The 16,512-nt window shown below is 39.9% G+C and overlaps 1 protein-coding gene across 4 annotated transcripts in view; it reads left to right on the forward strand.

Annotated features, from left to right (window-relative positions):
- Positions 1-16,512, forward strand: part of Akap6 (A-kinase anchoring protein 6) — a 458,326-nt gene that overhangs the window by 179,338 nt on the left and 262,476 nt on the right. For all 4 annotated transcript variants that reach the window (XM_031356459.1, XM_031356461.1, XM_031356460.1 and 1 more), the window contains exon 3: positions 10,092-10,343. In XM_031356459.1, coding sequence (XP_031212319.1) covers positions 10,092-10,343 — 252 coding nt within the window. The remainder of the gene's footprint in view (positions 1-10,091; positions 10,344-16,512) is intronic.

Raw genomic sequence — 16,512 nt, forward strand, 5'->3', positions numbered from 1 at the left:
TACACTGGGACATCGAGCCTTCACAGGACCAAGGGCCTCTCCTCCCATTGATGCCTGAGTCTCTAAAGTCACTAGCTACCTAGAAGATGAAGTCTCAAATGAGTAGTAGTCAACAAAAGAGTAATGTCTTCCATGTATTTTGTCCTGCCAGTGATTCTGAAGGTACAGGGATGGCTGTGTGGTGGGAGGAGAGTGTCACTTTCCCGTGTTAGCACAACCGGTTCTGAGGGAAAATATTGTATGTCAATAATGTATGTCAATACATTTGAAAATTCATTGTCCACTTCCGTTCACTTCTGAGGCAACCCTCTTTATCTTCCATACTCTCCAGAAAATAGTGTAAGAGCTCTGAACCAGTTAGCAAAAGAGGTCGCTGCTGGTGCTCACATTGCCAGGCCTAGAGCTGAAAGGATTGTATGAACAAAAACTAAACTTCTATGTTTATTTTTGCTGTGATGATAAACTTTTACTATTTTTAACTGATTAGGTAGCAGAATTTACTTCCTTGGTTCATTGTCCTGCAAGATTTGATCTGTCTTTTTATAATTATGGGTTGAACTGGGGACAGTTTGAGTATCTTTTTAAAACATTGTTGTTCAAAGGGTATTTTTAAACTATCCTCAGTTTGTTATTTTTAGAGACATCTGTTAACCTAATCATCTGAGTGAGCTTGCTGGACAACAACTTTTCTCAGAGGGAAAGGTTTAAATGAATGAAATCCATGGGAGATTTTAAACCAAGAGAGCAATGGGGGAATATTGAAAAATAAATGTGAACTGTTTTATCTACTAGAATTAATTTTTTAATTGTCAGTTTGTTAAAGTCAAGTTTATAATGTTTTCAGTCACAAGTTAATTGGTAGCCACTAACTGTAAGGAGAACCATGAGATGTACCCACTATCTAGTTAGGAAGAATATTCACAGAGAGAAATATGTCTTCTGGGATTGAAGCTAGCTCACCACATTCAGCTGGTGATAAAAATCATCGAGACTTGTATGAAGTAGTATCCTGTTGTCAAACAATATTATAGGAAGCCAGATGTTGTAACTCCTTTATCTCTACATACAAGATAGTGGCAAACCTCTAAAGGCTTGTCTTGAAAACTTCAACAAGTTCCTCTTTTCTACATTCTTCTACCTCTACAATCCCAAGGTCCTCTCTGTTCCTAGACATGGCTACCAAGGGGTAGGAGGTCCTTTAAAGGCAACATCTGAATCTGAAGTCTTGAGCCTGTGTAGGTTGGTAGATCTTTTATCTCATAGTAGCAGGGGATCGTTCATGCTAAGGTCCCATTGTTCCAAGGTGAAATACTTGGAAACACAGAGAGGAATCTGGAAATCAGATAACAAAGATCTACACTAGGGAAGAGGCTGAAACAAGCAAAAATACATGTAAGAGTCAGCTGCATGCAGGGACCATGGGGCGATGTCAGACTAAGGCCATAAGGATGCCCAACTCAGCCTGAAGGATGACTGGTGTGCTCTATGATCTCTTGTGTGGATGGTGGGATGGAATCTGTGCCTTTTACACATATCTTCTTCAGTACCTTCATCCATATTCTGAGCTTTCCCTCTCTAAATTCAGTTTCCTGCCAACCAGCGCTATTCTCTCTCAAAACAGAAAATAAGTTGAAATTAAACAGTATTTGTTGGGTTATTATAATTCCTTATGAATTTTTGCTCCTATCTGAGCTTAATTAATCATTGTCATGTTTAAAAATTATACCTGTGGCATGAAATATTGTGTCTCCCATTAATACTCTCAGTGGCAGATAAAAATATATTTTATATTTGTTCTTTTTTTATGAAGTAGAATTGGAGTTTATTAAGATGATTTTTAACATAGATTTAAGCAGGGCATCACTAGACAAGTATTTAGGAAAAGATACTATACCACCAAGTATGAGCATAGACATCTTTTTATTTTATCTGAATTTGTTAACATTTAAAAACATTTTTTAAGTAAATAGAATTATACCACATTCTTGTTTCCCTTTTGTACCCCAACTCCTACCAGAGACCTCCTTCGATACCTTTAAGTTTTTATTTTGTCATATTCTTTAAAATTTATAAAATATTGTAACAATAAAATGAGTATTATAAAAATTGTTTGATATAAAACAACAATTAATTGAACAGTCTCATGTAGATGCTTGTCTATAGCAATACTGAAAATGCATACATTTGTCTCAATATAAATTTGAAATAACTCCAAATATATTAACTGTATATATTAAAATAATACATCACTACTAATGTTTTTAAGTGAATATAAATAGATAAAGTCTTTTAGTTTCTTTCTTTTGTTTTTAGTAGAGCTTAAAATCCTGGCTCTTACTGTGGTACAAGCCCAAAATAAGAACAATTTTTAGACATTGGAGTTCATTGTAATAAGGCTGTACTTCAATGACCCTCACATCACCAAAGATTTTACCTCCATTGTAGCTAAGCTGAGAGTTGACAATTCTGCTGTGCCAAGGAATGAATTGTAGGCATGATTTTTGAATACAGACTTCCTGCTATGATCAAAGCTATTTGACTTGAGTGAGTGACTTTATTCTTAGCCCACAGAAAACAGGTTTCATTCATTTAAGAAATGGTGTGTGTATTAAGATGGTCTATCTGTCAACTCATTCACCAACTGTTTCAATGAACAATGGTTCTGCTTGGAGGGTGGCACAGACATTAGGTGAGGGTAAGAATCTGGTTCATTGGCTGTGATGATTTTGAAAAGCATTCATCTCAGAAAAAGTAACTTATAAAGTAGTTTTCTTCAAACTTGATACAATAGTTACAAACATCAAGCAAAGCATTCAGTCTCACTCTTTGTTGTTCTCTCACAAGCCACCTCCCAAGTTAATTGTCTACATTTCTTTTGGCTGTATAAACGTTTGAAATATGTAAGCTGTTCTGAAAAACCATAGTATAGTATAAAAACATCAAATAATCAATCCTACTAATAGAGAGGGTGAGATAGGAGAAGCAAGATTTCAAAACCATTATTTCAAGACCCAGCAAGACACTGTCATGTACAAACAAACAGAAAGTGTATATGGATTGTACTATATTGGACCTATTTCTTCAATTACCAAATTAGACAGACCATTGGATGGCAATCAACAAATTTCTAATTCCTCATACTTTTGGATTTCAATCTATTAGGATATGTTGGTAATATTAATTTTCATATTAAGATATTAAGAAAAGGTTATTGTTACTTCCTGTTGTTTTTGTTTTAAGAGGTGGAATTAGATTTGTGTGGATTTGTTGAAAGATTACTTTCTTGCTTCTTCTAGGGTGTAGTTTTACTCCTTATGTTGTTGCTTTCCATCTATTATCCTTTGAGGGGCTGGATTTGTGGAAGGATATTGTGTAAATTTAGTTTTGTCATTGAATAGCTTGTTTTCTCCATCTATGGTAATTGAGAGTTTTGCTGGGTATAGTAGTCTGGGCTGGCATTTGTGTTCTTGTAGGGTCTGTATGACATCTGCCCAGGATCTTCTAGCTTTCATAGTCTCTGGTGAGAAATCTGCCATAATTCTGATAGGCCTGCCTTTATATGTTACTTGACTTTTTCCCTTACTGCTTTAAAAATTCTTCCTTTGTTTAGTGCATTTGGTGTTTTTATTATTATGTGATGGGAGGAATTTCTTTTCTGGTCCAGTCTATTTGGAGTTCTGCAGGCTTCTTGTATGTTCATGGGCATCTCTTTCTTTAGGTTAGGGAAGTTTTCTTCTATAATTTTGTTGAAGATATTTACTGGCCTTTTAAGTTGGGACTCTTCACTCTCTTCTATACCTATTATCCTTAGGTTTGGTCTTCTCAGTGTGTCCTGGATTTCCTGGATGTTTTGGGTTAGGAGCTTTTTGCTTTTTGCATTTTCTTTGACTGTTGTGTCAATGTTTTCTATAGTGTCTTCTGCCCCAGAGATTCTCTCTTCTATCTCTTATATTCTGTTAGTGATGCTTACATCTATGACTCCTAATCTCTTTGGTAGGTTTTCTAACTCCAGGGTTGTCTCCATTTGTGATTTCTTAACTGTTTCTATTTCCATTTTTAGATCCTAGATGGTTTTGTTCATCTCCTTCACCTGTTTGATTGTGTTTTCCTGTAGGTCTTTAAGGGATTTTTGTGTTTCCTCTTTAAGGGCTTCTAGCTGCTTACCTGTGTTCTCTTGTATTTCTTTGAGGGAGTTATTTATGTCCTTCTTAAAGTCCTGTATCATCATCATGATAAGTGATTTTAGATCTGAATCTTGCTTTTCTGATGTGATGGTGTGTCCAGGACTTGCTATGGTGGGAGAATTGGTTCTGATGATGCCAAGTAACCTTGGTTTCTGTTGCTTATGTTCTTATACTTGCCTCTGGCCATCTGGTTATCTCTAGTGCTACCTGCCCTAGCTAAATCTGACTGGAGCCTGTCCTACCTGTGATCAGGTTGTGTTAGAACTCCTCAGAGTCAAGCTGTCTCTGTGATCCTGGGCCTGTTAGAGCACCTAGGAGTGGAGCTTCCTCTGGGTGTTGTGAAACTGGCTGCAAAATTTGCACCCAAGGTCTGCTCAGAGCACTAGCCCAGACAGACTGGAAGTAACCAGTGTCACTAGACTAGTGGAGTTCCTGTGTGCCTGGGTCCTGCTGGTCCCAGTTACTCCCAGTGTTGGGACAGATGTTGTGTCCTCCTCACCTCTGCTCCTCTCTGTGTATTTGTTCTTAAGATGAATGAGTGCATAGATACATAAAAATCTGATCAGGAAGGGATTGTTTATATTTCTTTCTTTCTTTTTTTAAACACAAATTCATGATTTATTAAAATTTACCCTTTTTAAAACTTATATATAGACTATACACATGAGATCACAGTTTGTAATTCATCTCATGTATGCAATTGCAATTTGATTACAAATAAAGTAAACCAGTTAACTTGGACTAAGTTTATTTGATTGTTTATATTTCTAAAAAAGGATTTTTCTTATTTCTTATTTAGTTTCCTCTGCGTAGCAAATGTGTGTCTACCAAGAAATTTAGTCATGGGAGTTGAAACCAGTTTCTAGTTGCCATCTGCTCCAGTCACCCGAGGACATAGGTCTAGACTCATTTTGTACATGGATCAGTTAGACTGGCCAAGCGCCCCAGACTGTGTTTCCAATTCACCTTGTTAATGAAGTACCTACAGGGCCTCCAACAGGTCAGTTCTCCTGGAGCTTTTAAAATACAAGCAGTTCAGGCAGGGAGGCAGCCATTCAGCTAATTGCTTTTTGAAGTCTCTAATCCCCTAGATTGGATTGCATTAAATTAGCAGGTTGCCCACAATCTTCAGTTTCTTTCATATAAATTTCCAGCAAACAGGCCTTTGTTAAGAAGCTAAGCATTAGATCTCTACATTAATTATTCTGTAAATGGTTGTTTAATTTGTATGCAGAGTGATGGAGGAAAGCATGTTTTTTCTATCACTAGAGAGCACATAGTTCAGAATTTCTTATTTTTCCTCAATCGAATCTTTGATTAGGTGCTCAAAACAAAGTCCAAGTTTGAGAAGGTGAGTACATACACATACATGCACACACACATGCAAATGTGTACATAGATACACACGCTTGCATGTGCAAACACGTGCACATAGCTTTTTATTCTATAGTCTGTGTGTTCATATGGTTTTGCTAAGGCTAAGCAACTGGAGGTAGAATAGAAGGCAAGAAATAATTTATAGATTCCAGGAAGTTGTATCATGCTATGTGCTATTTAGTTTTAGAATTTTAATAAGGGTTACAGGTGCACATTGCCAGAATATTCATCAGGAGGAGGTAGACACTTGAGGGAAGGTGCTTTCTTTCCCCCTTCAGAGTTCATCGGCTTCCTTAGGGAGTGTGCTGACTTCCTTTTCTAGATATGCAGGAGGATGGTTGACTGGCATCAGTAATGCTTGGTGCCCCTCTAAGAATTGTTTCTCCTGGATAGTCAGTCGCCTTGGAATCTTGACCTATCACCTGTCTGACTACATTCCTACATTCACTGTGAAGGAGTCAAGTCATGTGTCAGGGGAATGGGTGGCATGGATTTTGGCATGTGGTGCCATAGCTATATATAACCTATTGTGCCGGGTATGGGTGAGACATTCCTTTTAGTCTATTCTGAGCAAGTGGCACAAGGATTATTCAAGCTATTGCTGAATGGGTCTGTAGGTTCTTTTTGTCTACTCGATACTATTTGCAAATAACCGAACACTGTGGGAAAGCCAGGAAACTGTTCTCTGACCAACAAATTGGATGGGGAGCTAGTAGTTTAAAAAAACTTTATTCTGGAGCAAGTGTGAGGTTTGGAGTTTTCTAGACATGAGTTATGAGTTATGAGGTGTGATATGTGCCCTGACATTAGTGCTCTCATGAAGGAGGAGGGTTACAGGAGCCAGGAGGCCCTCTCTTTTCTTACTTAATTTGGTCTTGGTCAGGTCTGTCACAGGGCTGGTGTATAATGGGTGCACTGTTATCAGAAATCACAGACTTGTCTGTGTGTCTCTATGTCAGAACTCACTCAATAATAGTAAACTGGCTACAGCAAGCGTTTCATTGGCTGAAATTTGCCAAGGAGTCCTCCTTTTCTTTGATAGCTGACAGTTGACAAGCATAGATTCTTTTATCACGATCTTAATTACTGATACTCACTTTTAGATCACATGGTTTATGTGACATAGTAATTATGTCTAAGTGTAGTTGCAGAATGGCTACAAAAAGATTGCAGAAGCTACAACAGGATGTGGAAGGAGGCAGAAGAAGAAAGTAGGAAGAGATGTGCAAAGAGGGTCACTGCGCAGGCAGATGTGGGGCAACCACAAAGGCATGCCAGATTTGCAGAGTTAAGCCAGGCATCAGGATTGAGTCAAGGTGAGGTACAGGCTGCCATGCAAGGTGAGGTACATGCCTCCCACAGAGGTGCTGCCATGAGACCAAAAAACAGACGGGCTGACGGTGGCACTTTGAGCTGGTCATCAGCAGTAGGGACAGAGCTAAACTGAAGCCCCAGGTGCTCAGGAGTTCTCTAGATGTCTGTCCTTTCACACAGTGTCCTTTCATGCTCACAGTGAGGAGTCAGAAGACAGGTTGGTGGAGATCAAAGCCACAGCTGTGTTAGGGGCTCCTCTTTAGGGGCTCCACAGAAGGATGTTTTAATCTTCATTAGTCTGTTTTGTCTGATAGAGTTTTAATACACACACATACTCATATGGTCCCAGTATGCATTGCTAAAGTTTGTAGTTGGTATCTTCGTGCTTTTAGGATTTGCACTGTGCTTTGTGGGAAATGCTGAATGGATGATGTGGTGTTTGTGTGCACAAGATGCAGAGTCATCCTGCATTTTCACTCAAAATGGAGCCAAATGTTGATTGCACATTGGAGTCACCTAGGGCAAAGCACAGTCTAAAAATGCTATTTTACATATTTTTGGAGTAACAGGGCAGGATGTCAGCATGATGGGTGTGCTTTACATGATTATAATGATATTGTAATGAAACCAAAGTCCTTTGGCATGTGTCTTAGTTGGGGTTTGTATTCCTGCACAAAACATCATGACCAAGAAGCAAGTTGGGAAGGAAAGGATTTATTCAGCTCATAGTTCCACATTGCTATTCATCACCAAAGGAAGTCAGGACAGGAACTCACACAGGGCAGGAACCTGATGTAGCCACCATGGAAGATGTTACTTACTAGATTGATTCCCCTGGCTTTCTCAGCTTGTTTTTTTTATAGAACACAAGACTACCAGCCCAGGGATGGCACCACCCACCATGGACCATCCCACCCTTGATTACTAATTGAAAAATGCCTTACAGCTGAATCTCATGGAGGCATTTCTCAAGGGAGGCTCCTTTCTCTGTGATAACCAGCTGTGTCAAGTTGACACACCAAACCAGCCAGTACAGCATGTCAACATGGTACCTTGTCTAGCTGGCTTAGGAGTTCCCTTCAGCAGGTGATAACTGAGATGACAATGTTGGGACATTGGGAGGACAATAATTGTATTGTCTAGGCTGGTAACAAAGCTATTTTTCTCATCTGGATATTTGAAGTGTTCTGCATCTGTAGACTCAAGAGAGAGGCTAATATATAAAAACCAGGAGTATGAGAGGTTGGGAACACTGTCAAGAGAGGGGCTGGAATGTTAGCCACAGACACTGGGCTAGGAGAGAAGAGAGGGAGGGGCTGGAGCTTAGGGGTGTGGAAGAATATCTGAAATGGGAATAAAAAATCTGGAAAAAGAGGAGGCAGTGGCCTGAGAAACCTACTGATGTTGCACAGATGGGGTGATGGCAGGGTTCAGAACAGAGCTGTGGCAGAGAGATGGAATAGGCTGGAGGTCTAGGTGTTACAAAATAAGGGAGTCTGAGGTGCATCAGGCCCCCAGTGAGGGAGCTAGAGAAAGGACCCAAGGAGCGGAAGGGTTTGCAGCCCCTTAGGACAAACAACAATATGAACTAACTAGTACCCTCAGAGCTCCCAGGGTCTCAACCACCAACCAAGGACTGCACATGGTGGAACTCATGGCTCCAGCAGCATGTGTATAGCAGAGGATGGCCAAGTCAGTCATCAATGGGAGGAGAGGCCCTTGGTCCTGTTAAGGTTCTATGCCCCAGTATAGGGGAATGCCAGGGCCAGGAAGCAGGAGAGGGTGGGTTGGTGAGCAGGGGGAGTGGGGAGGTAACAGGTTTTGTTTGTTTGTTTTCATTTTTGTTTTTTGTTTTTTTAATTTTAATTTAATTTAATTTTATTTTTCGGAAGGGAAACTGGGAAAGGAGATATCAAATGACATGTAAATAAAGAAAATATCTAATTAAAAAAAAAGAAAAAAAGATGGAGCAGGGAAAACATGAACCAGATGCATCTGTCAGTGTAATGTGGTTTAAGTTCTTTTGAAAAATTCAACTGAAATTCAACATATACATGAAATCAAAAGGTTTTCTTCCTGGTGTAGAAAGTTTTGACACTGATAGCAGGGCTCAGAACTCAAATACTTCTCTGAAAATTTTACTTTAATTAAACTCCCCAATTTTAATAATCAGTAACACAACAAAGCCTGACAAACAGAACACTTGTATGTCCCATATCTACTATTTTGATTAACAACTTCTTTTTTTTTTTTTTTTTTTTTTTTTTTTTTTTTTTTTTTTTTTTTTTTTTTTTTTTTTTTGGTTTTTCGAGACAGGGTTTCTCTCTGTAGCCTCGGCTGTCCTGGTACTCACTCTGTAGACCAGGCTGGCCTCGAACTCGGAAATCCGCCTGCCTCCGCCTCCCAAGTGCTAGGATTAAAGGCGTGCGCCACCACCGCCCGGCGATTAACAACTTCTTAAAATGACCAAGTAAATGATCATTCATGGGTTTTATGTGTCTGTCCTGAGAGCCATGGACACCAAGAACTTGGGAATCAACTGTCTCATCAGATATGGGATCTTTCCTCCTAATAGTATGTGTGAGGGTGATTGACATTTTGAGTTAATGATTTTCTTTTAAATTTTTGGTTCCTTTTTCACCTTTGCATCTCAAAAGTAATTCTGCTTGACACTGAGGGTTGGAAATTTAGATTCTCACGGTGACTTTAAGTATTAAATCGTGTCGTTCTTTTGGAGAGTGACCATTGCCCCTTACGCTTGACAATTCCATAGCTAATTTAGAATGGCTGGGGATTCCTATGAAATACATTCTAGCCTTTCTCTGGTCTTAGACTGACGCGTCTATTCTGAAATGTTGTGTGCTCAGTATAGCTTAATGCTGTCAGATAGAGCAGCTGCCGGGTCCTTCTCTAGAACCCAAAAGAGTGAAAAACAAGAGTCAGAACAGATCTCTCAGCTGAGCCTTAAGTTAGAACACCTCAAGGAACAGGAAGATTTTTGTGGTTTGAACGAGCCCACCCTTTCTGTGTATGTAAATGGGCCAGTATTTAGGACTATGACTACAACGGTGTAATAGAATAAACGAGGCCCAATGTCTAAAACAAGTTATGGCTGCCCTTGTGCTTGGCGAGTGACCTTTCGTAACCCCTCCTCCCCAGCATAAGGCTAAGCTGCTCCCACATGTGCCCTCACACACTTGCTTTCCTTTGCTGCAGGACATTTGTGAGGATATTTCTGACCATGTGGAGCAGATCCATGCCCTCCTTGAGACGGAGTTCTCCCTGAAGCTGCTGTCCTACTCGGTCAATGTCATCGTAGACATCCACGCAGTGCAGCTGCTCTGGCACCAGCTCCGCGTATCCGTATTGGTCCTCCGGGAGCGCATCCTACAAGGTCTGCAGGACGCCAATGGCAACTACACCAGGCAGACTGACATTCTGCAAGCATTCTCTGAAGAAACAAAGGAGGTGAGTGGCCTTTGGCAGCACGTCATGCTTTGTCAGGTGTTTCCATTCGAAAACGTTTTCAGTTTAGAGATGTGAGGATTTTTTGTAGCGAAGTGAGCAGGACTTTATCTAGGATCTAGGTGGAGTGAGTAGAAGCTAAATACTTGTAGTGTGAATGGGGCTTTTGACATAAGTTTGTATAGATGTGTAAAGTTTGTATAGATATCATCCGTAGATATTAGCACTTCCTGACTTCCTGTCCCTTCCTTAATTACTTAAAACACATTTGTTTAACACTATATTCAGATACTAGCAATATGATCAAAACTGCATTTCTAGGGGGTGGAAAGATGGCTCGTTCAGCAGTTAAGAGCACTGAATGCTCTTCCAGAGAGAGGTTCAATTTCTAACCCTCTCATGGAAGCTCACAACCACCTGTAACTCTACTTCCTGGACCCCTCTTCTGGCCCCAGTGAGTACCAGGCATGCATGTAGTATAGAGACATCCACTCAAGCAAAACACTTCTACACATAAATTCCCCCCTACCTCTGAAAACCCATCATTTCTGTTGTGAGGAGATTTAAATCTAGTAGGAGAGAGAAATGAAGAGAGGCTAAGGTCAATCTGTGGTAAGTCTACAAAATATGTTATGATGTCAGAGAAAGAAGCCATGGACTGGTAATATGGTATTTGTCTTCTTGGTTCTATAGCTCTTTATACTTAGTTCAGTTCTTTGCTATTACTTATTTTGGAAATCATGTTCTTCAAGTTTATAAAGCTCTTGTATTTGTGAGATTAAGAAGCTTCTAAACAAGTGTTGTAGAATTCACTGATTTATTAGTGTTTCAATCACTGTTTAGCTATCAACACCATGAAACAAATCTGTGCCTATTTTTATAAATAATATACTCATTTTTGTTTATTCAAAATAAAGATGCCATTGTAGAAAGTTCGTGTGGGGTTCAGAAGACTATCGGAATCAAGATCTTCTTTGTTCTCCTCTAAGCTTGCCAGTCTCTGCTTGCAGTTAGCAAGTTAACCTTGCTGTTGTGACTGAGACTGTGGGATGAGACTGGAGGCCATGTTGGCTTTCAGATGCCATTGCTCCCCAAGCCCCAGAGGCTCTCTGGTGTGACTTTCATGGTTACTATAGACTACAGGTTCCAGACGACTATTGTTCCTATAAATCTACCACCTCTCAGCATACATGCTGATGGAAATCAGGGACTTGTCTACATTCTAAAGAGGTCTTTCTTCAGATTTGCCCATGTCTGCTGCTAGAAGGGACATGAAAATTAAGTTAGTTGATTGCCAGCTCTTTATTATAGGAATCTGAAGATACAGCAATGCTCTGGGACTTAATCTTATCATTGTATGGATTATATTTTACATTTGAACTTATAACATTCATAGAGTAGAAACAAAAAAATGGGGAAAGGCTACTGGCTGATTGGCAATAGCTAATTTTTATCTGACAATGTCATAAATTTACATCATGTAGTATCCGTTCTGATTTTTAGCTCTTCTTACAAGAAGAGCTAAAAATTTATTTATAAATTTAGTTTGAAGCAGTTCAGCACATATTTTATCTTTGAGGCTAGTTTTAGAATTGCTGCAGAGAGACAAAAATATACCCGGTGAAGAAGGACAGAGGCGCAGTGGCTGTCCATGCACTGCTCTGTGGTATCTTCTGTGTGAATCAGGTCCTGCCTGCTCTGGTCCTTTGCAAACCTTTTCTGTTTCCAATTGTTTGTGACTCTAGTGCTACTCAGGGAAAGCTGACAGTGGCTTAGCTTTATTTGTATTTGCCTGCACACCAGAACTGGGAAAAGGGCAGGAAATTCAGATAAAATTCTCAGAATGCATTTGATGATGGAAGATTTGCAGAAAGCAAGTGAAATAGAAAAACTTTACAAACTAAGATGAAATACTGATAAACTAGAACAGTAGATGCCCATCCAGTGGATTCGTTTTTTTTTTTTTCCCAGAATTCATTTGCATTTCAGAGCCACACAAAAGAGTGAACTTGAAACTAGAGAAAGTGGCAAGTTCTAGTTGTTTTTCTCCTTGATATCACAAAATACATGAATTTTATTATTTATTTAAATATTGGGCAAACCATACAGAATAAACAAAATGGTGGGTATATTACTAAAATAAAGCAAACCTAGCAACTAAATAAAAAAAAGCACTTTGAAGCAAAACTCGGAATGTATGATGATGAATCACACCAAAATGTTCCGTACTTGACCATTTGTTTCATTTAGCAAGGAAGACAAGGGGGTAGTTTTATTTTACTGATAAGGAAATGGAAGAAAAGTTAAGTGGCTTCTTAAATATACAAGCCCAGGAATAATTTAAACTAAATTAAACCAAACCAGTTTTCAGCTGATTTATAGTTTAATAAGTCCTCCCCATTTCCCTCTCTTTCTTTCCTTCTCTTCCATCGTCTCTAAGTTTTTATTGGTTTTCTAGTATGTACGAGGCTCGGTGAGTAACCGTTAGCAGTCACCCTCACAGTTTTGTTATCATCGAGTGATTTTCGATGGTAGGAGGGATGGTGGGAGCTGTTATCTTCGTCCGGAGCTCTTCTCATTACATCCCTCTTATGGCTGAGAAGACTGAAGTGGGAAGAGGTAAATTCACACAAGTACTGACCAATAGTTCTTAACATATGTAAGCGTAGCATAAATGATACTCCCTTCTCTACGGGGATCCTTCTAGAGCATCCACATCATGACATGTTGCGTATTCCTGCACAGCCCTTTGTCACCAGCTAGTGTCTATCAGGACAAAGCAGTGCTAGATCGTGAGCTGCGTAAGAACCAGCCTCACACCGTGATCATTCTGTATCTCCCATGATCATACCTGACATTTACTTTATGCAAATATCTGAAGAACTAACACACTTTAAAACAGAGCAGATAGCCACTGCTTTAGGTGTAGACTAAGGGGATACGACTCTAGTTGCTGAACTGGGAGTTAATCATAGTGATTATTGGATTTGTAATTTCAGCCTACAGACAGTGAAAATTGGTAAGACCTAGGGTAGTCAAAAGATGCTGAAAGGTTTTTGAGGATTTTCCCACCATCCATCAGAATGGAGTTTGCTTCACCCTTCCTTATCATAGCCGGCTCTTTCTGGTCCACAACTGCTATCTGGATTGTACTCAGAATCTGAGTTGCAGGTGGTAAAGACCAAAGCTTCTGAAAGAGTTCAGTCCATCTTTCGGAGGGCAGGGTTCAAAGGAGGTAGGTGGCATTTGGTTAGGAGAACCGTGGCTTTCTAGGACAGGAATCAAAACATGCAGAACACTGTGTATCAAGACTGTAGAGTCCAGGGAAGAGAGGAGGAGTAACACTGAACTGGGGACAAGAGTAAACGGGCACTGAGTAGCCGAGGATGCTGATACACTTGTGGGACGTTTTAATAGTGAACAAACTTCTGAGTTATGGCTGTTATGTCTCCAGTTGGTGACAAACTATAGTTCAGCACTATACAAGATGTAAGAAAGCATTTGGGCCTCAGCTAACCTAAGTATGGGCTAGGAACAAAGCATAGTCTCTCTTCAAATTAGAAAAGAAGCCAGGGAGCTTCCTTGAAGTAGAAGACAGAACTGAAGCTGGTAAGAAATGGAATAAACTACCTCCTAAGTACAATGTATCCTTCATTCGTGAGCAGGATGGCGAGGGGGTTTGGGGGGAGTGGGATGCAGTAGCTAACAGGAGGGCGTGGCTGAGGAGAGGGATGCTCTACAGCTCTAATAACCCTCAGTACTACCTCTGCAATCCAAAGGTAGGAAAACCACCACATTCTCGTCCCTTGGTTCATAGCTGTGCAAGACTTATTACTTCAGAGAACTTGTTTGTTTTTCCTAAAACTGCCTCTGCAGGGTCAGCAGGATATAGAGTTACACCTAGCAATCAGCTAACATGTACCAGGCCATTGTTCAATCCCTAACATGACTCCTCTTCTCCCACCTAAAACCCACTGCATAGGGAAAACCTTCATTGGTTTTATTGTTCTCCTGTTGTTATTTAACCTCCCTCACCTCTGCTTCCAGCAGGGATTAAATCCAAGATGTTGACTATTCTGGGCTAATACTCTACCACTGGACCATATTCCCTATTCCAAGACTATATTGTTGCTGCTTGGTGAAATCTAATTTTTTCCCCCTAAGGGATAGAGTTTTTCCATATTTAAATATCCAATAGTTATAATGTGAATGCTTTTGATGGATTTTAAAAAATTAAAACAGTAACTAGAGATACCACAAGTTTTACAAAGATCAGTCATACTCTAGTCTCTGAGATGCAGTCATTTATTCATCTAACATATAGTTTTAACAAATATTTCCAACATTTATTGAGCATCCACTGTTCAAGAGTTTGAAGACTAAATATATTCCTGGCCCTCCCTGTTTGTGCAAAGGCAGGTAGCTGACTCTTTCAGCATTTAGTTATTGCCTGAGCTCTGAAATTAATTCATTATAACAACACCTTTCTTCAGTACTTTTCAAACCACTTGGAAGTAGGACAGTAATTATGATAAGAGCAATATTATGATGAAAACAATAGAAATATTGTAAATTTCTACTATGATAATTTAAAAGGTCTTAGGGAATCGCTGAGGAATGTAACCATCATTTATAATAGCTTTTAATAAGCTATTAATTTTGTTAATTTTTTGAAAATTTCACACAATGCATTTTGATCATGTTTAACCCCCATTCCTCCCCTAATTCCTACCAGAGTCGCATCCCTACCTTAGTCCCCTCAACTTCTTGTTATCTCTTCCTCTCTTTAAAAAAAATCTACCAAGTCCAACCTGTGCTGCATAAATCCTCCTGGATGTGGGGCCATCTGCTTGAACATGCTCAATCTGGGGGGCCATACCCTTAAAGAAAAGTGATTTTCTTTTCTCTCCCGGAAGCCATCACCTGCCAATAGCTTTTTCGATGTGAGCCTGCTGGAGTAGTGTCTGATCTTGTGCAGATGCTGTGTTGACTCCACAGCTGCTGTGAGCTCATGAGTGCAGTGTTCCTGTCATCTTTGTACGACGACATTTTCCTTCAGTCTTCCCTGACTGCTGGCTCTTACAATCTTTCTGACCTTCTCTCCAGCAACTGTCCCTGAACCTTAGAAAGGTGGGGATATAGATGTTCCATTTGTATTGTGTGTCTCCAGGACCCATCTGACCAACAACTTGGGTAGAGGCATTCCATATCTAGCACTGGGCCTGGTATCTAGCATCCTATAATTCCTGGGAGCGGCATTATCCTCTGTGTAGAGTAACTCTAGTTAAACTCTTTTATATGAATAAATAAACAGTATCTTCATAGAAGAGAAACTCCTAGGTAATGACCAACTAAATCAAACACTTAAAAAAAATCTACTTTTAGATCAGGAATCATACTATTATTCTCTTAAAAATTACAAGCTTGTCTCACTCATCTCTGGGTGGTTTTGGGTTCTGACTTTGTCATTTAATGAGACTTTTCCAGGCATGAAGCCTTGAGGTCACACAACTCCACTTAGCTCATTTTTCACTGAGGTTAGAGGTTAGTCTCCATCTCAGCTCAGGGCACATTGGTGCTAGAGGCAGCTTATGCCTTCTTCCTCAATATACACCATTGCTGGAAGGGGAGACAGCAAGCAACAAGGGGGTGGGGTGAGCATGCACTGAGCAGGTCTCCATGTACCAGACTCTTGTCTTATGTTTCTTATCCCCTCCAAGCCTTTCAACATATTTGTGGCATGGCTTATCACTTCTTTTCCTTTAAACTTGTGTGTGTGTGTGTGTGTGTGTGTGTGTGTGTGTATGTTTGCATATGTGCTACAACATGCATATGGAGATTAGAGGACTAGTTTCAGGATTTGGCTTTCTTCTTCTTCCATGTGTATTCTGGGGTTCATGCTCAAATTGTCAGCCTTGGGGGCAAGCATACTTAGACACTGAGCCATCTAACTACTCATCATTTCCAGTTTGTAGATGGAGGAGACAAGAGTTAACAACATCAAGCTGCAGACCTGCAGTCATAGAGCTGATTAGTGTCAGAGTAAGGGTGTGACTCTGAAACTCCATGAGTCTCATCAGTTGTGTCAAGTCAAAATACACACACTCAGAGGAGAAAATGACACACAGGCAGAGAGAGAGAGAGACTACAAATATTACCATTCATTCATTCA

This window comes from Mastomys coucha, unplaced genomic scaffold (genome assembly GCF_008632895.1).
Source record: "Mastomys coucha isolate ucsf_1 unplaced genomic scaffold, UCSF_Mcou_1 pScaffold6, whole genome shotgun sequence".
Lineage (NCBI taxonomy): Eukaryota > Metazoa > Chordata > Mammalia > Rodentia > Muridae > Mastomys > Mastomys coucha.